Below are 21,408 nucleotides of genomic sequence, written 5' to 3'. Positions count from 1 at the left end.
CAGCCTTCCGAATTCTTCTGCATCCTTGGATCTGGGTGAGCCCCACTGTTGTTCTATGTGTCTGTGCCTTCTCTGTTTGTGGGTGAGCCCCACCTCTGCCTCCTCTATTTATTACTAATTGTACCTGTGCCTTTTATGTGCTGGATGAGCCCCAGCTTTCATTAGTGTGCCTTCTAATTAGTGGATGAGCCCCACTTCTGTTGCACTGTGATCCCACCTGTATTCTATTAAGGTGCTGTATATATTTATATCTTGTCATGTCTGACCCCACTGTTACGCCGGCCACCCCTCCGGCCGAAATACAAACCTGGATTCAGGCGGCCATTGGAGAGGCTTTTGGCTATGGCCTTGCCTCCTATAATTACCTACAAAACCCTGAGGCACATACCGTCCATTCTTATGCAGAGTCAGATGACACTTTTTATTTCCCAAGTATATGGGGACTCTCGCAGAGTGGGTAAGCACCCTGAAAAGGGTCCAGTAAATCAGCAGACAAAGGCAAGGGCCTTGCTAAAACGAGCTACACGCTCCTAAGTCCTTGCTTCGGCGGGACGGTTATCTCATGCTTCCCCCCTTGGGGAAACCCATCATCACTCCTCTCAGGAGGCCTTGGAAACCCAATTGCCATTGGGTAGTGACGCGGGTGAGCCCCGCAGTGTTACACTTGCCCTTACCCAGCAGTGTTCGGACCTGGTGGATGCCGATTCGGTGCTTGACCCTACTGGGGAAGCACTTTTTGATCCCAGATTCATTCACCATCCCAGGTCATCGGAATGGACCCTTCCAAACCATATTGCCAGATACCTACAGGTCTGGCTACGTGAGCCCTTAGACAATGGGGTCCGTAAACGCCTTCAGGCGGAATGCACTCGACCCTCCATCCTGTATAAGTCTCAGCCACACCTGAATTTGACCAGCTTATGGTCACCTATATTAATAGGAAGGGTCTTGACCCCAGACAGGGTTTGGAAACAAGGCTTAAAAACTATGTAGCATAAACTGCTTGATGTACCTGGACCCATGCCGCAGATCTTTGTCCTTGCGGACGAGGCCTTGACACAAGGCACTTCTCTGGATCCTCGTTTTAAACCTGGATTGGATTCAACGCTCTATCTGCCTGATGGGCAATCCAAACATGGCACTATCTGCCGATCGACGCAGCGCTACACTGCTTCGCATGTTGTCTACCTGTCAGATATGGCAGAAAAAGAGTTGGGCACTAAAGCAGATGGCAAACTCTTTAGTGAGCCCTTCATTGCAGAGCTCAGCAAACTGCTGGCTCTTATGCCTCCACCCAGAGTTACCCTTTCCTTCCGCCAGCAGATACTCTCATGGCCGAGACTACCATATCAGCGACAGAGGATGATCGGCTGAAGGTGAGTCCTTCTTACCTAACTTCTTCCCTTACAGGTCCTCCTGTAGCCAGCTGGCTCGCCCCCCTTTTTCCCTCTGCTGGCGCTTCAAACATCTTTCTTGTACGAATAAAACCTGGGGAATTTCGCCTGGTATAAACCTCCAGGTTTTGAACGACCACGTCGTTTATCGTCTTTTCGAGATGGCAGGCATCCATCTTTGCAGGGACCTGTTCTTGGACCGGGACTGGTTATACACCCTAACTCAGGCGCTTCCTCCGTTTTCGTTGGCTCTTCCATCTTTGGCTGTTCACCTGCTTTTTCCCTTCTGTTTGAGCTCAGCCCCTTGGTGCTCAGTAGTTTGGCATGATCACCTTTTTCCGCTCCCACAGACTCCGCTCTATCGTCTATCTGGACAATATACTTATTTTAAATGTCAACCCGGACAGTCTGCATGCTCAAACCTCTTGGGTGATTCGCTGGTTGTAGGATTTGGTTTTCATCATCAATTTCCCGAGATCCTCTGTCATTCCTTCCCATCATGTGCAGTTTCTTGGCTTCGAGATCGACTCGGATCTCCGGAAGGCGCTTCATCTGACTCATGTCTCCCTGCGCTCTCTGGCCAGGATTGTGGGTCTTCTCTCCTCTTCCATTCAGGCTATTTTTTCCGGGGCCTCTTCATTACTGAGCCCTCTTACGATCTATTGGTTCCGATGACAGGCGATGTCCGTGTCGGGCTCACGTGGTGGCATGGGACGGCGATTTTTTTGGCACTTAGCCAGACTTCGTACTGGACTTGGATGCCAGCCTGTGGGGTTGGGCGCATATTGCACAGATTTGGCTACAGGCGGGCGCTGGACACTTTTGCTGTTACGTTTTCGCTGTTTCTCTTGTTTCAGTTTACCGATTTGCTGTGCTCTATGACATTCCTGGTGTTCCGGATGGTTATTCTCCAGTTCGGTTTTGCCGTGGTTCCAGTTTGACTTGTATTTTTTCAACCTGTTTTGTTCATGGGGACTGTTTCAAAGAAAGAGGAGGGATCTTGGTGTGGGCGGACTTATATAATATGCTGTGTGCTGCTATTGGTTATTTCTGTTTCTGTTATGTTTCTTTGCTGTTATGAGGAATCAGTAAAGAGAGATATGCAAAATATTCGCCTCCTGTCTTTAATAAAATCCCGATTATTCGGTCACTAACGCTAGAATAATCAACAATTGTTCTTCCAGCCCTCCCTTGTTAGTACCACTTACTTTGCCAGTTTTTTGTTGACCTGTCCCAACTTTATTGACATGTGTTGCTGCCATAAATTTCAAAATTAACTTATTTTTTTCTTAAAATGGTACATTTTCTCATTTTAAACATTAGATGTTTTCTATTTTCTATTGTAAATAAAATATTGGTTTATGAGATTTGCAAATCATTGTATTCTGTTTTTATGTAGATTTTACAAAGCATCCCAACTTTTTTGGAATTGGGATTGTATTTTAGCCTATACCATTATTGTTTCTGGCCGCCACCCATCTTTCCGCTGCTAAATACTCAGTATGTGACCAAATCTGTAACTCACAGCAGCCAATGTGATCATGCATGGCATTTATCTAGCATATGTTAAAAAAAATAAGATAATTTGTGCACTATTTGCAGGTCTGGTTTCTTGTTTTATTAAGTCATTTAAAATTGCAGCGCTATGTCCTGTTGTTAGACTGCTGAATTTTGTACTACACGTTTTGGTGATGCTTGCCAACAGTGCTTTCTACACTGTTATTTTGAGTTTACTGTTAAACTGTTTTGTTTTTTTGCATGTTAATTTTTTATTGTAAAGTAAGTACAGTACAATAGGCAGGTGTCAACGATGCACAGTGTACAAATAGTTGGAAAACAAAATAGGTTGTTAGAGCATCCACAGTTATTCTCTAGTAGTGCACGGTCATGCGGTCAAAAAATACCGTCATATAAAGGAGTACATATAAAACTTAAATGTTGAAAATGGCAACAGCAACAAAGATGACATTTGGTAATATAAATGTGAATAACCTTATAAACATGCGATCAGTGAAGTGTAAGAAAGAAAGGAGTTGTTGGGTATTAGCAGAGCGTTTTGGGGATGAAATCTCAGTTCGGTGATCTAAATGGGGGGAAAGTTATATTCATGGGTAAGAGTAGATATGGGCAATGCCAAAGGACATTGAGATCACCAAGTGTGTTAGTGAGTTTGGCTTTAAACTGTTTTAAACAAACCGGTTAGACTATTCAAAGTTCATGGTCCTTGATGCCCTGTTGGAAACTGCCACACTGGCCTTTTCTGAGCTCACACTTTTACTGCACAGAGCATTAGACAGAGGAAGTGAACTGATATAAACCCGTGCTTGCTTCAGATATCCATTTTTTTGTGAAGTTCCTATGTTTACATATTAGTGTACAAATAATAGTAAGTTTTAAAAGAACCCATGTTCTTTTCATTTAATTCATGTAAGTAAGTCCACCCATTTTTTACGTTTCAAAACTCTGTTCAATACTATTTTGGGTTCTTGAAGGAATGTTTTTATTATTTTGTATGCTGAGCACTTTTGTCACTCATTGGGGTTTATTTACTAAAGGTGTAAAGGGTGTTCACTTAACGTAATTTTTTCCTTTGCAAAGTGAATTCTCACTTAGCTTAGTAAATAAGGTGAAGCAGTGTTCATGTTGAATACCCAATCGTGTGTCAGCAAAATAAAGAAAGAATAAGAGTTTTTCAAAAGTAATTGGATGATTGAAGCCAGTACAGCTTCATCTCATTCATTAGATTAACGGAACAGACACTTTACAAAGTGAACATGCTCTTTTCCTTTAGTAAATTAAGCCCACTTTCCTTCATTTGTTAGCCTTTGCGTTTTTACATAAATTACAGCAATTCAGGAATAGGTTGTGTTGTTAAAACTTTAATAAATAATAAATTAACGTATAAGCAAATTATGAGCATGGTGTAGAAATTTGTTGGAAGCACAGTTCCTGTTGCCTGTATTGATGGATCAGATTCTTGCTTTCATTCTCCCATGCTCCACTGAAAATAGACTAGGAATAATTTGGTTGCATTGGGCAAAAAGGACAGTTCATTTTTTAGAACATTAGGTCCATTTTGTTGCATGAGGTCCATTGCATTTAACATATACATTTTGTTGTAGGTGTTGCACTTCTACAGTGAGGAAGAATGCATAGGTTTTATCAATCAACTGCAAGAAAATGGATTTACACTTAATAAACAAAAAATAAATGAGAACATTCTGCTAAAGGAAGCTGTTACTAAAAAACAAAGAAGTCAGATCCTGGAAACCTTCTTCAGACACTCCTTTTCTCAAGTAATGTTTACATCAGCCACCTTCATTACCTATCTCTAATAGACATGCATGTACATGATACTCACTTGTATGTAACTGTTAAGATTTTATGCAATGTTCAATTAACGTCTGCGTTGCTATGTAACTGCTTAAATTGTTACAGCAATACGTAGAAATGTAAATGTAAATATGCTAACCAAATGAACATCAAAAAACACTTAACAGTATCTTGTCTGAACGACATAAATTATTGTGCGGGACATTTATCAATAATGTGGCAGCCATTGCATCTGTTAATCTGCCAGATTACTAATCTGTCATGTAAATAAAAATATTTATCATAATGTTGCATTTCAGTTAATAAATGTGCAATTTTACTTTGCACCCATTGTTTTGTTGGATTATACGAAAGTGTGATTTTCCAACTTGATGCAATTTGCCTAAAACTAGCTTTTAGAAGAGTATGAAGTCATTTTCAGATAATTGCATCTGTTTAAAAGTGGTCAATTTCACTTCTTAATTATGTAACAGATAAATGCAGATAAATACAGATAAAGATAACAGATAAATCTTGCGAAAACAGACAGACATTCGCAGAATGGTCATAGACATTTGCAAAACCAGAAGTGGCATGCCACTTGCAGACATACAGCCACAAATGGTAGAATATGATCTGTGAATGATTTGCACACATTCACATGATGCAACATTTGAAAATAGAGCATAACTGTGTTCATAAATGCTCCTGTCCCCTTGCTTATAAAGACATTTTCTTTGCCACAACACCCTTCATCGGTGTTCGCATCACCAAGTGCAATCCCCGAGTACGACAGTACAAAAAGCATATACACCTCTCCAATACAGGTGAAAAACTTCTGGGTAAATTCCAGTATTACATAGGAGGCCTGCAATTGAAAACTCCACCCACTGGTGGTTAATACCTTCCCGTCGGCGAGACCCTGTTGGAAAAAATGGCACAAACAGGGACCTAATTCAGTAAATGTTTTGCAATGTTTCAAACACCTAGTGGGTGGTCATTTACTTACTAAATTGTCATTTAAACCTATGCTTACCGTTGTGTCCTTTCAACTTTGCATTGCAAAGCTAATTTGTGTTCATTTCCTAAGTGGCAGCCTTCTCTCTTGTACTTAGTACTCCAATGGAGTTACACTAAAAAGTGAAGAGCAAAGAGAGAGGGAAAATATGGAGTATGATGTAATTATTTATGGGGCTCTGATATGTTATACATGCTCTGGGTGATAGTGTTATCAGCTTGAGACTGGAAAGCTGACAGGACATTAACGTTGAGACTTCAGAGGGCATCTTAGCTTTTGACTCCGAGCTCAAGAATTGGCCTCAGATAAAGTAAGCTAAAAAAAGTTTGCACACATTTAAAAATATAAAAATGAATATCTATATCCTTACATAAGCCCAAGACTCAAGACTGTTTCCTTTTAATATTGAATACCCATATCTTGCTTGGTACCTTATGTCATGACTCTACTTTCTATTTATTATGCAGGTTCTTGACATTGATCAGTCAGGCATTGAACATCTCAAAGCTGAAAGCACTTTAAAGGTGAGAGTGGCTCTCAAATGTGAACTAAGCAGGACAGAGTTTGCAGAATCACTGGGACTAAAGCCTCACTCCACATTTGTGGATTCCATGTTCTCTCTTGCGGATGAAGATGGCAATGGATATTTATCATTCAGAGAGTTCCTAAACATACTGATCATTTTAATGAAAGGTAAGTTTATGTCACTGATATTTACAGTTGACATATAGGCAGACAGGAATGACAGTTCTTGTATTATAAGAAAATGAGTGTATACTTTTTGGTTTTATAGTTATGTGGTGTTTTCAAAGATTTTTTTATTTGATTTTGGCTTATAATTAGAATCATATGAGACAAGGGTAGTAATCTATACTTGTCAGGAGGTAGTCGTCGGCCTGGGCCGGGAAGCGGAAGCCACTGGCAGGAACAGGCCGTAGTCCGAAGGCGAGGTACAAAGGGGCAATCCAAAGGCGAAGTCAAAGTCCGGTCCGGGTCGAGGCAGGCAGCTGGGTTCAAGTACGGGAAGGCAGGCCAAAGAGTCAGCAACAGGAAGTCAGACAAGGGGTTAGGAAATAGCAGCAGCAGCAAACACAGGAGGCTAGGTGATGCAACATATAGGCAGAATAACTCAGCAATGAGCCAGGGCTCTGACTGGGCTTTTATACCCAGTGGGGAACTAAGACCACCCCCTAGTCGCCGAGGCAACCAGGAAGCTTCTCCATTCCAGGAGCCAATGGCAAGAGAAAGGCAGAGGGTGTGTGCTTTAAACCTCCCCCAGCAAGGCCCACACCTGACACCAGTAATGGGCGCAGGCACACTATGCACACACGTGCAGCCTGTCCACCGCGCATTGCGCAAATGCGCCCCTGCAACCCTGGCGCGAGAGGCCCCGCCAGGAAGGAGAACCCGCGCCCTCTGCCGCACATGGCAACCCAGAGGAGTGGTAAGACCCCTGGTACCCTGACACTACTGTGAATTATTTAGGTTTAAATAAGCCCTACATAGTACATGTATAAAGTACGTAGCTTACACCATGCCATTGTTATTGTCGAGTCCAGCAAACAGTCATCTCCAACTTAAGTTAGGAGGCTACAAAGAGATTTAATATAGCATGGTTAAATACACAGAGTAGAGTTGGATAAAGTGAAGGTTCACTATACCGTTTTAGAACATTCTAAGACATGAGTCAGCTTAAACAAAATAAAGTTATTTTGCATTGACTAGAATGTGCCAGGGCTATTCACAAAAAGGTGAAGCATTTGGAGAAGGCAGGAGAAGTGAACAATCTAGGCCAAAAGAGAGGATTTGGAAAAATTCTCCAATTCAGCTCACGTTTCAGTTCAGCTATGTTGTACTTGATTGATCACTTCTCCTGCCTTCTCCAAACTCTTCACCCTTTTATGAAAAGCCATGTGAGTGTTAAAATAGCTACAAGGCTAAATCTGTTTATTAGATATAGTCTGAATAAACCAAAGACCAAAAATCTAACATCCTCCAGCTAACTAGGATAGACTAGGTAAAGAGACTGCAATGGTATTAGGGAACCTGGCACACCTCCACTCCCGCACGAACCATAGGGGTCTATTCACGAAGCTGCTGAAGGATTAGCCAATAGTAATGTACCAATGCATTTCAATGGGAACATTTCTTTTTTAATTTTTTTTATATTCTGACATCGCTCGTGTCAGAATAAAGAAAAAAAAGACATAGCAGTGTTTCTCTCCTTGGCGGCCGGGAGCGGAAGGAGAGTTTTTTTTTTCTTTTTCTGTTCTGCTAGGTCCCTGTGAGGGATCTGATTTGCTGATCGGTGTGCTTTTTTTCTTATCAAGAACTGATGCCTGTGAGACAGCAAAAGACCAAGGAATTGGCATTTTCAGAGGAAAAACAGTGACCGTATCCCCACTATGTCTCAGTTTTTTACTTAAAATATACTATAAAGATAAAATGATTTAATTGCATCAACTATATAACTATAGCCATAGCAGCCCATGTGATTGTTATGGGGCATAGGCATGGGATGGGGCCCCCTTAGGTAGGGTGTTGAGGCAAATTGATCATAAACAAATCTGTGTGCATGTGAAGAAAATGCAGATCTAGTACTGTATTATTAAAGGATAATTGCATGTTAGGATAAAGTGCACTTTTCCTTTTCACTCCCTTCCCTTGGTGTAACTTAAGAAAGCCCACTATCCTTCTATACAAATGCATACTTACTGTACCTTGATACTTACCACCAACTCCATTGTTTGCTTGGCCAGTGCCAAACATCTTTACTGTCCTGGCTCCGCCTGTGCATTACAGCCTCATATGGGACCTAGGTAGGGATAGGTCAGGGGAAAGAAGCAGAGAGGTTACGTGCACTTTGTTTCAAAGTACACTTATTCATGGAAAAGTTGCTGTTGGCAGTGACCTTGATCCCTTGTGAAATCTCGAGTCTAGAAGAGCTGACAAGAGCTTCTGAAGTCAACTCAGCGAGCACTCTAAAATCATGTATGGCTAAAACAGTCTTCCTGAGGCTGTAAAAAATCCCAGTGTGTCTCCTAAAAACCTAATCAGTTTTATTGCCAAAAAAACAGTGTTTAAAGAAGCATGTTTTAGGGCTTAGAATTGACACCAAGGTGCTGAGATCTTTAACTCCTAAAAGGTCAGTTAATACTAAAAAAGAATGGGGAGCTACTGAGTAGAGCTTGATTACAGGTATTTAAAAATGAAGGATACAACTTTATTCCCTGCCCTGCTATCCTCTCTTCCCTGGTACCTTCTTTCAACAACACTGGTCCCTGTTAGTGTACTGACTTTGCTGACAACTCTCCTGTTACATTTGGTTGATGTAGGCACCAGCATTTTGCTGAGGAGCCCCATGACCGGTAGTTATGCCCATACATGGGTTCCTAATGAGTGCCACAAACGAATACTGTTTTGTTTTTTAAATACTGCTACTAAATTGTGCCAGTGGTTGACTAGAGAATACTATGAATAAATCATATCCAAATGCCAAATGTTGTGATATTGGGTGTAGTGGGTGACATAACATCATATATAATGGCTATAAAAACATAAGTATAATAACTTGGCTGGTTTACTCTGTTGTAGAATAGACAATTTTCTACAACTTCCATTGAGTAATCAGCTAGTTTCAATGTTTGCTTATAATATGCTAGTAATTAGACTTGATGAATATCTTTCTTATGTTTTCCAAATTTACTGCATTCAAACTAGGAAAAGGCAATTGTTCTCAAATAACAAAATAAACAAAATATTTCAGGCCAATCATTATGCCTGTTTATTTTATTATGTAAAGAAAAATAGTACAGAAAGATGGAATCTATCACTCTTCTTTAAAACTAACCGTCTACTTTCTCCATCAACTTATCCCCACACAGTTATTACCTGTCACGGCTTGGGCACTGGAGCACCAGGAATCGGTGCTGGGTCTTATATATAGAGGTGCTCCGAAATGAAAATTTCAAAACCGAAATAAACAAAAATGTCAGACCGAAACCAAAAATGTTTTTTATTTTAACTTTTTCCAATTTTTTAGAATTTTTATTTTTATTTTTTTACTTTTTAATTTTTTGTATTTATTTATTCCCTTTTTTATTAAATATTTTTATTTTTTACTTTACTTTTAGGGATTTCGGGAAAAGTTTAGGGGTCTAAACAGACCCCTGATATTTCCCTTTTAAAATAGAAAAAGAGATTGAGGACACAGAGCCCTCAAACTCTTTTTCTGCAGCCCCAGTTTTAAATGAACAGGAATCCTCTATGAGTGTTCTTGTTCATTCATAACATGAGGGCATTGTGTGTTTACTATAACCACAATCATGAATGAACAGGAGGTGATGTAGATCACTTCCATTCATTCATAATTGAGGATATAGTCAACATACTATGTTCTCAATTATTTACAAACACTCAGTGATTACCGATCACTGAGTGTTTGCACTTGTCTCCTTCCTGACACACTGTCACAGGAGGCTGAGTGAGAGGAGCTCAGCCTGCTGTGACAGCGTTGGCTGTCTCTGCCCACACTGCTCTCCCGATCTGTGACAGGAGGCTGAGCGATGTGGGAGGAGAGACGCCGGCCGCTCACAGCGCTCTCCTCCCAAAGCGCTCGGCCGCCTGTTACAGTTTCTCTCCTCCCTGCTGGGACACAGAGCAGCACCTAGTGGGGAGGAGAGAATAGGATGCACCGCTGTATGGCCCAGAAAATTGCACTTTCGGCATTATGCCAAAAGTGCCATTTTTGGCCGATATATTTCGCTGGCCGATATATCAGTGCATCCCTACTTATATATATTGTATATTGTGACTGAATTAGGAATGTGCAGTGATACAGGTCGCAGAGTCGTAGGTGTGCCAGAGTTGCAGGATCTAAGGAGCCGCACAACAAAAAAAACAAGAGCAAGCAAAGACACAAAATACATGGTAAACTCAAGAAACAGCAATGCCACAGAAACCAGAGAGGTCTGACTACTAGCGCGGAGGCACGTTGCTTGAACGCTAAAGCACAGGTGCACAAGCCTTTTAACACCAAGGTTCAGGGTGGATTGACAGGAAACTGAGCAGCTCGGTAAAAGGCAAAACCCGTTCCCGGATCAATGTGCAAGAAACTGTGACATTATATTTGCAGCATCACTTGTCTATCTCTTTTTAGAACGTAACCTCTCATGGGCAGGGCCCTCCTAACCCTCTTGTCCAGAATTGTATTGTAATTGTACTTTCTCCCTTTATATTCTAAAACTCTGCACAATTTGTTGGCCCCTATATAAATCACGCATAAAATAAATATAATAGTAATTCCCAACCACTCATGTCAATGGCCAGAATTCTAATCCAGTGACTTCAATACTTTTTGGGTCACTAACCTGGACCAAATGTGCATATTAGGAGTTCACATTTCTTGCTTTCTAATATGCATGCTTGATCCAGCTCTGTGAAAATATTGAAGCCAGAGCTACCCAGACAATTAGTATTTTCAGAACGAGATCCATAGATCAGTAATGGCAAACTGTATATTTCCCGGTACAGATTTCCTTGAATTAAAAAGTCACTAATTTTTCACACATCTTTTCCTCTAATTTTTCAGATTTGACCAGTAACCCTCTCAGAGACTACTTTTATCTATTTTTGTGGCATGTTTACTACTTTTGTATTTCATTTCAGGATCACCTGAAGAGAAATCCAAATTGATGTTCACTATGTATGACATTGATGGCAATGGATTTCTTTCAAAGGATGAGTTTTTCACTATGCTGAAGTAAATGTATATTTTTGATTGTGTCTATGTGTTTTTGTGCCTGTAGAATGTTTTGATTAGGGATGAGCGAAGTGATTTCAGCTACACTGATTTCACGGTTGGCCAATTTATACAGAGACAGAAACTCTTAGCTTCACGCACTATTTGCTTAGGCTAAATTTACTTGAAATAAGTATTTAGTATGTTTTATGTTGGGGGGTCTATTTAGGGGTATTTCATTGTAATTCAATGTAATGCGCAGTTACTTTAATTTTGTGTATTTCAATGTTATTGTCTTACTGTAAAAAAAAGAACATAATGAGGCTTGTGGGGGGTCACTGTGGCACAAGAACAGTTTGAGGATAGCTAAAATGAACTTCAATTGAAAGCTGACTGTACTCTCTCCTCCCAAAAACTCTCTATTCTAACTCCAATTTATTTCTCCAAAATGGCAACATTTCATAGGAATCTCCTTAGTTTCATAGACATTTGGGGAAAATAAAAGCTCACAATTTTGCTTATCCTTAGTTTTGATTTCTGCATATGTATCGGTGTATGCTACATTGCAATGTATTTTAACCATAATTATTGAACAGATTATAGGTGTGCACTTTATTTTTTCAAAGAAGCTGCCTTTGTTGACTCACTTCTGAAAATGCTTATGTTTTTCTTGTTGGTTATGTGTTTAGCTGAAGCACTGAGATCAAGTTGTACTTGTGTAGAAGGAAAGGATATGTATACATAGATAAGCACGCATATAGAGGGTAACATTGGGCTACACTGCCATCTACAAATTAAAAATTACATATTACATCTGCGCAATACAATCAGTACAGTAGAATATGTTGTTGCATTTCAAACATTTCTACCCTTCTGGCTCCAATGCTTTCAGAGTCATTTATCTAGAAAAAGTATGCATAACAGGAAAAGTCAAAGTAAAGTCCACATCTGAATTCTTGTTCTGGGTTAGTGCCTTAAAGTATTGAAGTCCAGGAGTCAGCAACAGTCAGGCTACTAGCATTACCAAATTAAGAAATTCACAATGGCCGTCTTTGTGTTTTTCTTGCCAAAGGTTTCCTTTTAAGTGAGTCTTTCACTAAAATCAGTGTGTAAATGTGTTCCCTGCTAGAAAGACATTAAATACACATATTCTACCGGTGCCTGCATTGCCGATCTCAGCTATAGTGAAGGAAAACTGCAGGTTGAAGAATATCAGAATCCAAGACTTCAAAGACTTTCAAATTCCTGGTCCCCCACTACAGACTGTGGTTCTTTTCACCAGCCTCTATTTAACTATCGGACACCTTAGTAACATAGGGGTTAGTGGATCGAACTACTAAGCAAAGTGGGGGACCAGGAATCTAAAGATTTTTAGCTGACAGTTTCTATTGACTAAAGTGTAGATCGGCAACACCTGTAGTGGTAGACATAAGTATTAAATGTCTCCTTTGAAGGGAACAGTTTATTTTACACATTGATTTTAGCACAACAATTACTTTCTGTTTCTATAGCAGACACCAAAATAGTGGTTAACACTGTATAACATCCTACAGTCTGATACTAATATGCCTATGGAAATTATTTTGTGGGACATTCTGTGCTGTATAATTATGTTCATTATTTCAGATCTTTCATTGAAATCTCTAATGACTGCATTTCTGAAGATCAAGCTGAGCAAGTCATAGAAAGTATGTTCAGAGAAGCAGGATTTGACAACAAAACAGAACTGACGTGGGAAGATTTCCATTATCTGCTCAGAGATCATGACAAGGAATTGCGTTTTTCAAAACTGAATTTTAAAGGTATAATATCTCTCTCTCTCTTCTCTTTCTCTCTTCTCTCTCTCTCAGGGGGGTGGATCGAGACAATATTATCAAGATTCTTCCCGGCTGCAGTGTCACTCTGCACTGTCAACAGATAGGGAGCATTAGTAAATGTATATTTGGTTACAGAAGTACATTAGTAAATGTACTCCTTTGACAGAAAAAATAAGTAAAGTCCAAACAAAAGTGTGGCTTTACTTCTCTTTTTACAATTACTAATGTACTCCTGTGACCCAAACATTCCTGTTGTTTCAGCTTCAAATTTACCACACTGAACACAATCTACCCATAAACATCTGATTTTTCCTTCACTATGTTTTTCTTAAAGCATAATATAGGAAAGCCATGGTAGGAATGTGAAACTCAGGCTGTGTAACACACTCACCTGTACTCAGCTCCCGGCCGTCCGGGGGTTCCATCGGCGATCCGATGACATCATCGGACTCCGCCCCTTCTTCTTCTTAAGCCGACGGAACCACTTGCCTGGTGTTCGTGTAAGGTGTGTGATGCCAGGCAAGTACCTCTACCACCTCCGCCAAACAAGAACCAGAGATTGGTCAGTGCCCCTGCTCCACAGCTCCTCTCCTCCAGCCACCACAGATTCAGCTGCTTCCAGTCTGCTAAAGCATTTCTGCCTGCTCTACAGATTCTGGCCACCGGGTGGCAGCAGAGAAGTACTCAACTCAAACAGCAAGTATTCTCAATTGAATCAGTTGATGCCACTGAACTGTGTTTCCAGTTTGCAACCCATTGGATGCTACTGAACAGTGTATCTTGCCTACAAACCAAATATTGCCATTGAACTGTGTATCCAGCCTACAAACCATTTGCTGCCATTGAACTGTGTACCTTACTTACAACCCGTTTAACAGCCTCCAGTCCGCCAAACATTGAAAGACGGCCGGACAGGAGTCTACTGGATGCGGGTGGGCGTCTTTAGACGTCCTTTCCTGCCCGCGGCCACTCGCTCGCACCCCCTGGCGTGCACGAGCGGGAAAACGCCTGGATTTTAAATGGCCAGCACTGGCCATTTACATACAAGCGGTCCGGCACTTGTATGATGCAAGTGAGGGTGCGCCCCCTCCTTACCTCTCGTCGCCGTCGCTGTCCCCGCAGCCGCCAGCCACCAAAAAATGGTATAAATTTAATTTCAGTACAACGTTGCATGACGGAATAAAAGTCAGCCAAAGTACTGCAGCGCTGCATACTGAAAAATGGCCTGGACAGGAAGGGGGTGTAAACACCCCGGTCAGCAAGTGGCTAAAGTAATTGAAGTGTGAATCTGACTTATTGACCAGTTGTAGCCAGTTGTAGCAAGTGAACCGTGCACCCATTATCCATCCAGCGCAGTATCTGAAGAGGAGATCTCACCCATTCCTGACTAGACCAGCCCAGGCGTTACAGGCTGTATATCTCATAGCTGGAAATAAATAAAATAAGACTAATGTGTTAACAAGGACACTGGATTTCAGTAAATTAACAATTTGTTATTGTTTTTGAATATAAATCAATATTAAACATATACTTACAGTAAGCATATTTTTAAAAACCTAATCAGAGATCCAATCCAACTTAAACTGATATCATTTTTTGTTTTTGGAAGATGCATGAGTTAAACAACCTGACAGTTTGCTATACTCTCGTCAAATATTTTTGTGAGATCTCTGACTTGAGTTCCTGGGTCTGCATACCTGTTGTGGATTTTAATTGTGAGGTTCACTCTGCTGGAGATTTTATTTATTTTTTACAGTGAAGGATCTAAAGGTGGGTGGGGATGCTTGATACACAGAAAGTGTTGTTATCTAATGAAATTCCCAGTGTCACTGTTTAAAATACAATGTTAAATGTTTTAGTTTGTTTTTGAAACAATGTCTGACAACCTTTTTTTACTGTGTAGGTATGGATGGTTCAGATGTCTTCAATCACATGTGCAGAAGAGTATCGGGTATTGAAAAACAGTATGTGTGATGTTCCATATTTTATGTGTTGTAACAACACAGAGAATGTTTACCATTGTAGATGGGAGTTTATGTTATGTTCTTCAATAAAAACTCATTGACACAGTACAGCTAAATGGAAAAAAAAAAAAACATATACAGAATTAGATTTAAAAAGTAAACGTTGCCCTTCTTGCACCCTGGTTTCTGGGTGCTTCCTGTAGGTGAGAGTGACATCACTGGACCTTTTTCTGGGTTCCTGGAAACACTGAGGAGGCCATATCTCATAATCACTCTAACACTGTGCAGGAGGGTCTTCTTGTGAGAATTGGGTCATCCTCATTCCCACGATCCAATGAGAGGGTCCAGTGCTCTTGCCCAAGCGAATTTGCCATAATCCAGGTGTTTATTTCAATTTATTTAACTGTGCTTTTTTATATTGGTTGGGGGGGGGGGTTTACTACAAGATGACTTGTAGTAAACCCCCCCACCCCCCAAGGGACCAAATGACTTGTCACGTACACTGTACGTGATGAGTTATTTGCTGCACTAGAAGGCTGGTAACTGCTGAGAATCACTATAGAGGCATCCATTAATGAAAGGGTTAACCTTTTTTCAGACACCCGATACCTGAAGATCGGGTGTCTGAGAGTCAAAGCAGAGCCGGCATGTTTGCCCGGCATTCTGACAGCTCGTATAGATCGAGAGATATCTCTCTCAAGCTATACTGGCTTTTTTTTTTCACTTTCAGGAAAAGATACATAATGTATCTATTCCTGAAAGAAGAATGTTTCAGTTTTCTGATGGTGTTGTAACAATCAGAAAACTAGTGACAGCTGAATCCTGAACTGCTGCAGGATCAGTGTCACTAACTTATTATAGGCTGTTCTGAAGTTTGAAGCAGCCTGATAATAACCAAAAATGTATTAATTTATCAAGCAGTAATAGTGAGATTAATTCACAATGACTGCTTGATATAATTAAATAAATAAAATAAAAATTTTAAGCTTAAAAAAAATTGTGAAAAGTGTAAAAAAAATAAGTGTAAAAAAATAAAAAATAAGGGACAAATAAATGAATGTATTTATTGCATTTTTTTTAGCTGTGCTGATTTTGTAAAAAAATACTACATATCAAAACTGGGAAAAAAGTGGGGTTTTTTTACGTTTTTTCCTCTTTTTTTATATTTTATTTGTCCTAAGTGAGGCATTAGACACACATATGTGATATAAATATGTAGCCCTATCTGTCCTCTAAAAAACAATATATAATATGTGTGGGTGCACTTTGTAAGAAAGTATATTACTGACGTGGAAGAATCACACAGCAAAAATTTCAAAAGTGTGTCAGTCATTTACGGACAGAAACTAAAAACAAGCTCAGTCATGAAGGGGTTAATACTATATCCAATATATTGTACAGTCATTTTACTATAAAAATATATGGTTTATAGATATTAATCTATTTCTTCCTTTCTCATTAAGTCCTGGAAATATGCTTGAAGAAAACCTATACACAGAGGCCAAAAAAGAAAAATACCAAAGAAGCAAATTATATCAGAAAATACAGGCATTTAAACGTTTTATTGAGAATTACCGCCGGCACATTGTTTGTGTGGTGATATTCTATGGAATTTGTGCTGGACTGTTTATAGAAAGAGCTTACTGTAAGTACTGTAATTGTAAGGGAGACACTATTAACAATGGCAAATACTTTGGGGGAGATTTATCAGTTTGTGAGACAGATATATTACACGGTTTATTTTGAATCATAAATTCCTTCCTTAGCTGCTCTTTGACAGAATAAAGCCTGACCTTGTCCACTTCTTTATTGTGCGTCTGTTTAGAATGAAAAGCTGTTGCATCTTCAGTAATAAATCTGTCTTTGCAAACTGTTGCACTTGGCTGCCCAGGAATACAGATGCATAGGACTGTACACTTTGCTGAAATAGAGGCAATTTGATATGCAGCTAATTATGTCACTAATTTGCTTGATAACTGTCCCCATAATGAGTGTAAACCAAAAGAGATGGAACATTTAATCACTGAAGACAATGTTTGTCCTGAATCCTTCATCCAAACATGCATCATTGATTTCTTTTTGAAACCCTCCTAAATTCAACCCATTTTTACTGTAAGACAAAAAACCCAGGGCCCAGGGAGTCATGATGGAAAACCCCAACTTCTGTTGCATTTATTCTTTTTCTTCTATTCCACAGCCAATGTTTCCCCCCATCTCCCTTTTTTGCTCATATTCTCCCTATGCGATTTATTTCCTACTAATTCATGTTTTTTACTTCATAAGTTACTTTTACAGAGACTTAACATTCTTAAGGCAGGTTACCCTCCGAGAAGAAAGTTCTGATTTTCTTACATACTATTAGGATAACATTGATACCTCATTGATCTCATAATAACGTTTACATCTTGTATACCTCTACTTGTTATATCTTTTGAAAATGTACACTCTAACTTTTATTGGCTTTGTTATATTTTTAAATAAAAACAATTTGCAAAAAAACCCATAAAAAACACACATATTCTGAATAGAATAATAATAGTTAATCACTTTTCTAATAATTTGTTTACCTGTTTAAGATGCATTATAAAACTCATCCGGTAGACTGCAGAAACCTCTTGGCTAGATGTTTTAGATGGTTGTAGGCAAACCCGAATTTAATGTCCTTTGTGTTGATAATTTTATTGTGTGGAAGTAAATACATTAAGCACATTGCACAAATTCCTTTACTTTTCTTTCGTGTTCTAAACTAATAAAAGCTTTTTTTAATATATTATATGCAGATTATGCTTTCGAGTCGCAACACATTGGTATTGCGGAAGTTACTTTGCCAGGTATCATTGTATCCAGAGGGTCAGCTGCAAGTATCTCCTTTATGTTTGCGTACATTTTGCTCACTATGTGCAGGAATCTTATCACTTTCTTCAGAGAGACCTTTTTGAATCAGTACATTCCCTTTGATGCTGCAGTGGATTTTCATCGACTTATTGCAAAAACTGCGCTTATATTAACAGGTAGGTTTTTTTTGGTGATAAAGCCCTGATTTATAGTTAGCAAAAATATGTGTTGTATAACATATGTTCAAAACATATGTAAACCTAAGAACAAATATGTAATATATTACAGCTTATCAGTCCTTAGAGGTGGGGGCTGAATCAATATTCATTTTGAAGTCTAAATACATTTTCTACAAGTACAGAAAAAATACAGTTTCTGCCAACATCTTGGGTCCTTTAACTTACTGTGTTCTGAACTGAATTATGAAACAATGTGGTCAGGTTTCTCAGTTAACACCTATAAACTGTACACCCCCCTTGTAGTGGAGATAAAAAGAGGTGTTTGTAAATCGAATAAGGTGAGCAGCTTAGGGTGACAACACTGCTCCTCCATAGATGCAGTATAGTGAGTGAATGTTGTCACACTAGGACTAGAAGTTACTGGCAGGATCATCAGGTAAAAGTAAAGGGAAAAAAAGACCTGAAAACGGGGATGGGTGTTAGTTAGGCATATTTCCCAGGATCAGTCAGAAGAGATGATGTTCGCCAGCGAGAGACGGCGTCCCCTTTCTCTCAAGCAGACACCTCGGATGATGCTGAAGTCATCTGGGGATCTCTTGAAGAAGGTCTTCGGTCACCGAAAGGCACTGTGCAGCTTTCCCCGTCAACACTGTCAGGCTCCCCTCGAATTGCTGGGCCCCCTGGAATCACTCACAGTACTGGCCTCGGCTGTTCATCCAGGCTGCGATATCCCCGCTGTACTAGTGTCACTGGGTCCCACTGAAGCACTCGTTCCGGGAACTCTGAGCACAGCAACACCGGATGAAATTATTATTATTATTACATAGCATTTATATAGCGCCAACAGTTTGTGCAGCGCTTTACAATATAAGGAAGACATTACAAACACAATACAATTCAAGACAAGATGGTAAGGAGGGCCCTGCCCCTGGGGGCTTAAATCTAAAGGTGCCCATACACTGTGCCATTATCGCACGATAATCGTGGGAAATCCCGCGATCGTACGATAATCGCAAAGTGTATGGAAGGCGTGCGACTGTTTTTACTATACGGTCGCACGTCTTTTGTCTAAGGAGCATGTTCGGCATGCTCGGGAGACAAATGCCAAACGGGCCGGTGTGCGCACGCGCACACTGTCCGTTCAGCATTGCGGTCATCGGAAGCCCGCCCTTCAGCTGGGCCGGCTTGCGATGATCGCAAGTACGATCTGCCTGTCCAAGATGGGCAGATCGTACGTTTTTTAAATTACTTTACAACCATCGCAAGACTAAGGTCTTGCGATGGTTGTAAAGTGTATGGCCATCTTAAAAGGGGAGGGGGAAGTGATACATGAGGAGGTAGCTGTGTGGGGATGAATTGTCTCTTCTTGACAGTACCCACAGAGCCTGTGAGCCCCTCTGCGTCAGTGGCAGCCACACAGCTCTGTCTCTCACATAAATCTTTCCAGACAGGATTACACAGATCTGTCCTCTTGGCTGGGATCTCCTGGACTGAGCGAGCGCAGCAACCCCAGCCCAGAATCACCCCTCCTTTCTGAAACAGTGTGAAAGATCTCACACAGCACCACCAGTCTTCTGCTCTGCACTGCAACTCCCACAAGTCTCTGACTCACAGGATGTACAAGGTCAATTAACTGTTTACAAGCAGAATATCGATGATCTCAGTAGCAACATATATAGGTGCTACATAATTATGAAAGTGTAATACCTTTTGTAGAAACAGAGTGGATTATTCATATGTACAGTTTCCCAAGTTCCACTAGCAGTGCAGGTTTTGCAGGTACCCTAACGTATGCAAAGCTGAAGTAAGCAGTATCTCAGCAATGGGATTCAACTTTTGGATAGAGTAGGGGAGAGTCTTCTGTTATCTGTGTCCTGTTGGGGAAATTTCATGTAATCTTTATTTTCCAAGAGACAGGAAATCAAAGGAAATCTCTTCAAAAGTAGAAAATTATATCTTTTAGATAGTTGCTACTAGAATAGGGATTACCATTGAAAGATTTCTCCTCAATTCTTGTGTTAGTGGCAACTAAACAGTTTTGGGTTTCCCATCATTTTGTGTCTCATTGACAGTGATCACCAGTACAAAAAGAGAGGGTGATGGATGTCCAGCATGGAAGGCAGACAGCAGTAAAGCTTAACAGGGGTTCTAATGCTTCCTAACTCTACGCAAATCTTAAACAAATAAAGTTTTTGGCTATACATATACTTTTTCAGTAGACCTTCAGCAAAAAGTGATTGTTTTAATGAACACAGTTCACCATGTTTAACACATGTTTCTTTGTCTTACAGTGCTCCACAGCGTGGGCCATGCAGTCAATATTTATATGTTTTCCATCACGCCTCTTAGTACTCTGTCCTGCATATTTCCTAAAGTTTTTCAAGATGATGGGTAAAGTCAAGTTGATTAACTATATAAAAATGGTGCCACGGTGCTTTTAACCTTCCATCCTTTCTTCTCCCTCTCTATTCCAGTTATAGTAATAAATACTAATTGTTTCAAAGACAGTAGAAACAGTTTTATTGGCTGCAGAAAGAAACAACAGATTCAAATTGGGTTCCCTGATCACTTAAGTCACAACTATTAGAATCAAACAATTGTACCTTTAATTTTCATAGCAAAGTACTTTTTTATGTATTCAAAAAACCTGTTGATTAATTTGTAACATTTTTTTTTTCAACAAATCCAGAATTTTATATTCATCCACATATTTGTCTAATCCATTTGAAATAATATCATTCATGAATCCAATTTTCTGCATTCATGAACTGTGTAATTCTCCAGATACTGCACAAGGTTACATACACATATTGAAGTAAAGAGAAATGTATAATTTACAACAACAAAAAATAATCAAATTTATCAGACTTGTATTTGCTAATTTACTCGCGAGTATCAAACTAATTCATGTTATCCATTTGTTTTTGTTCTTTCTCATTTATCATCTGTCAGGTGACTTAATTTCTTTACCTTTCCATTTTTTTATATTTTAAAGATCTGAATTTCCAAATAAATTTTATTGGTGGTTTTTCCAAACAATACCTGGTAAGTTTTTGTTTTTATTTCATTCAAATAATAGTTATTTATAAATATCTAAGAAACATAAATGCCTTCTGAGCTTTATAGTTTTCCAAATACAATGGGGGGGG

The 21,408-nt window shown here is 39.7% G+C and overlaps 1 protein-coding gene across 1 annotated transcript in view; it reads left to right on the top strand.

Moving 5' to 3' along the window:
* The window catches only part of LOC108804829 (dual oxidase 1-like), an 89,405-nt gene that overhangs the window by 46,546 nt on the left and 21,451 nt on the right, over positions 1–21,408 (top strand). Inside the window, exons 18-26 of the mRNA XM_018576724.1 lie at positions 4,517–4,690; positions 6,192–6,417; positions 11,392–11,485; positions 13,091–13,266; positions 15,185–15,245; positions 16,709–16,890; positions 18,026–18,256; positions 20,551–20,650; positions 21,255–21,304. Coding sequence (XP_018432226.1) covers positions 4,517–4,690; positions 6,192–6,417; positions 11,392–11,485; positions 13,091–13,266; positions 15,185–15,245; positions 16,709–16,890; positions 18,026–18,256; positions 20,551–20,650; positions 21,255–21,304 — 1,294 coding nt within the window. The remainder of the gene's footprint in view (positions 1–4,516; positions 4,691–6,191; positions 6,418–11,391; positions 11,486–13,090; positions 13,267–15,184; positions 15,246–16,708; positions 16,891–18,025; positions 18,257–20,550; positions 20,651–21,254; positions 21,305–21,408) is intronic.

This window comes from Nanorana parkeri, unplaced genomic scaffold (assembly GCF_000935625.1).
Source record: "Nanorana parkeri isolate BGI_ZX_2015 unplaced genomic scaffold, ASM93562v1 scaffold75, whole genome shotgun sequence".
Taxonomy (NCBI): Eukaryota; Metazoa; Chordata; class Amphibia; order Anura; family Dicroglossidae; genus Nanorana; species Nanorana parkeri.
The sequence above is the reverse complement of the archived record's forward strand: the minus strand, read 5'-3'. Positions and strand labels throughout refer to the sequence as shown.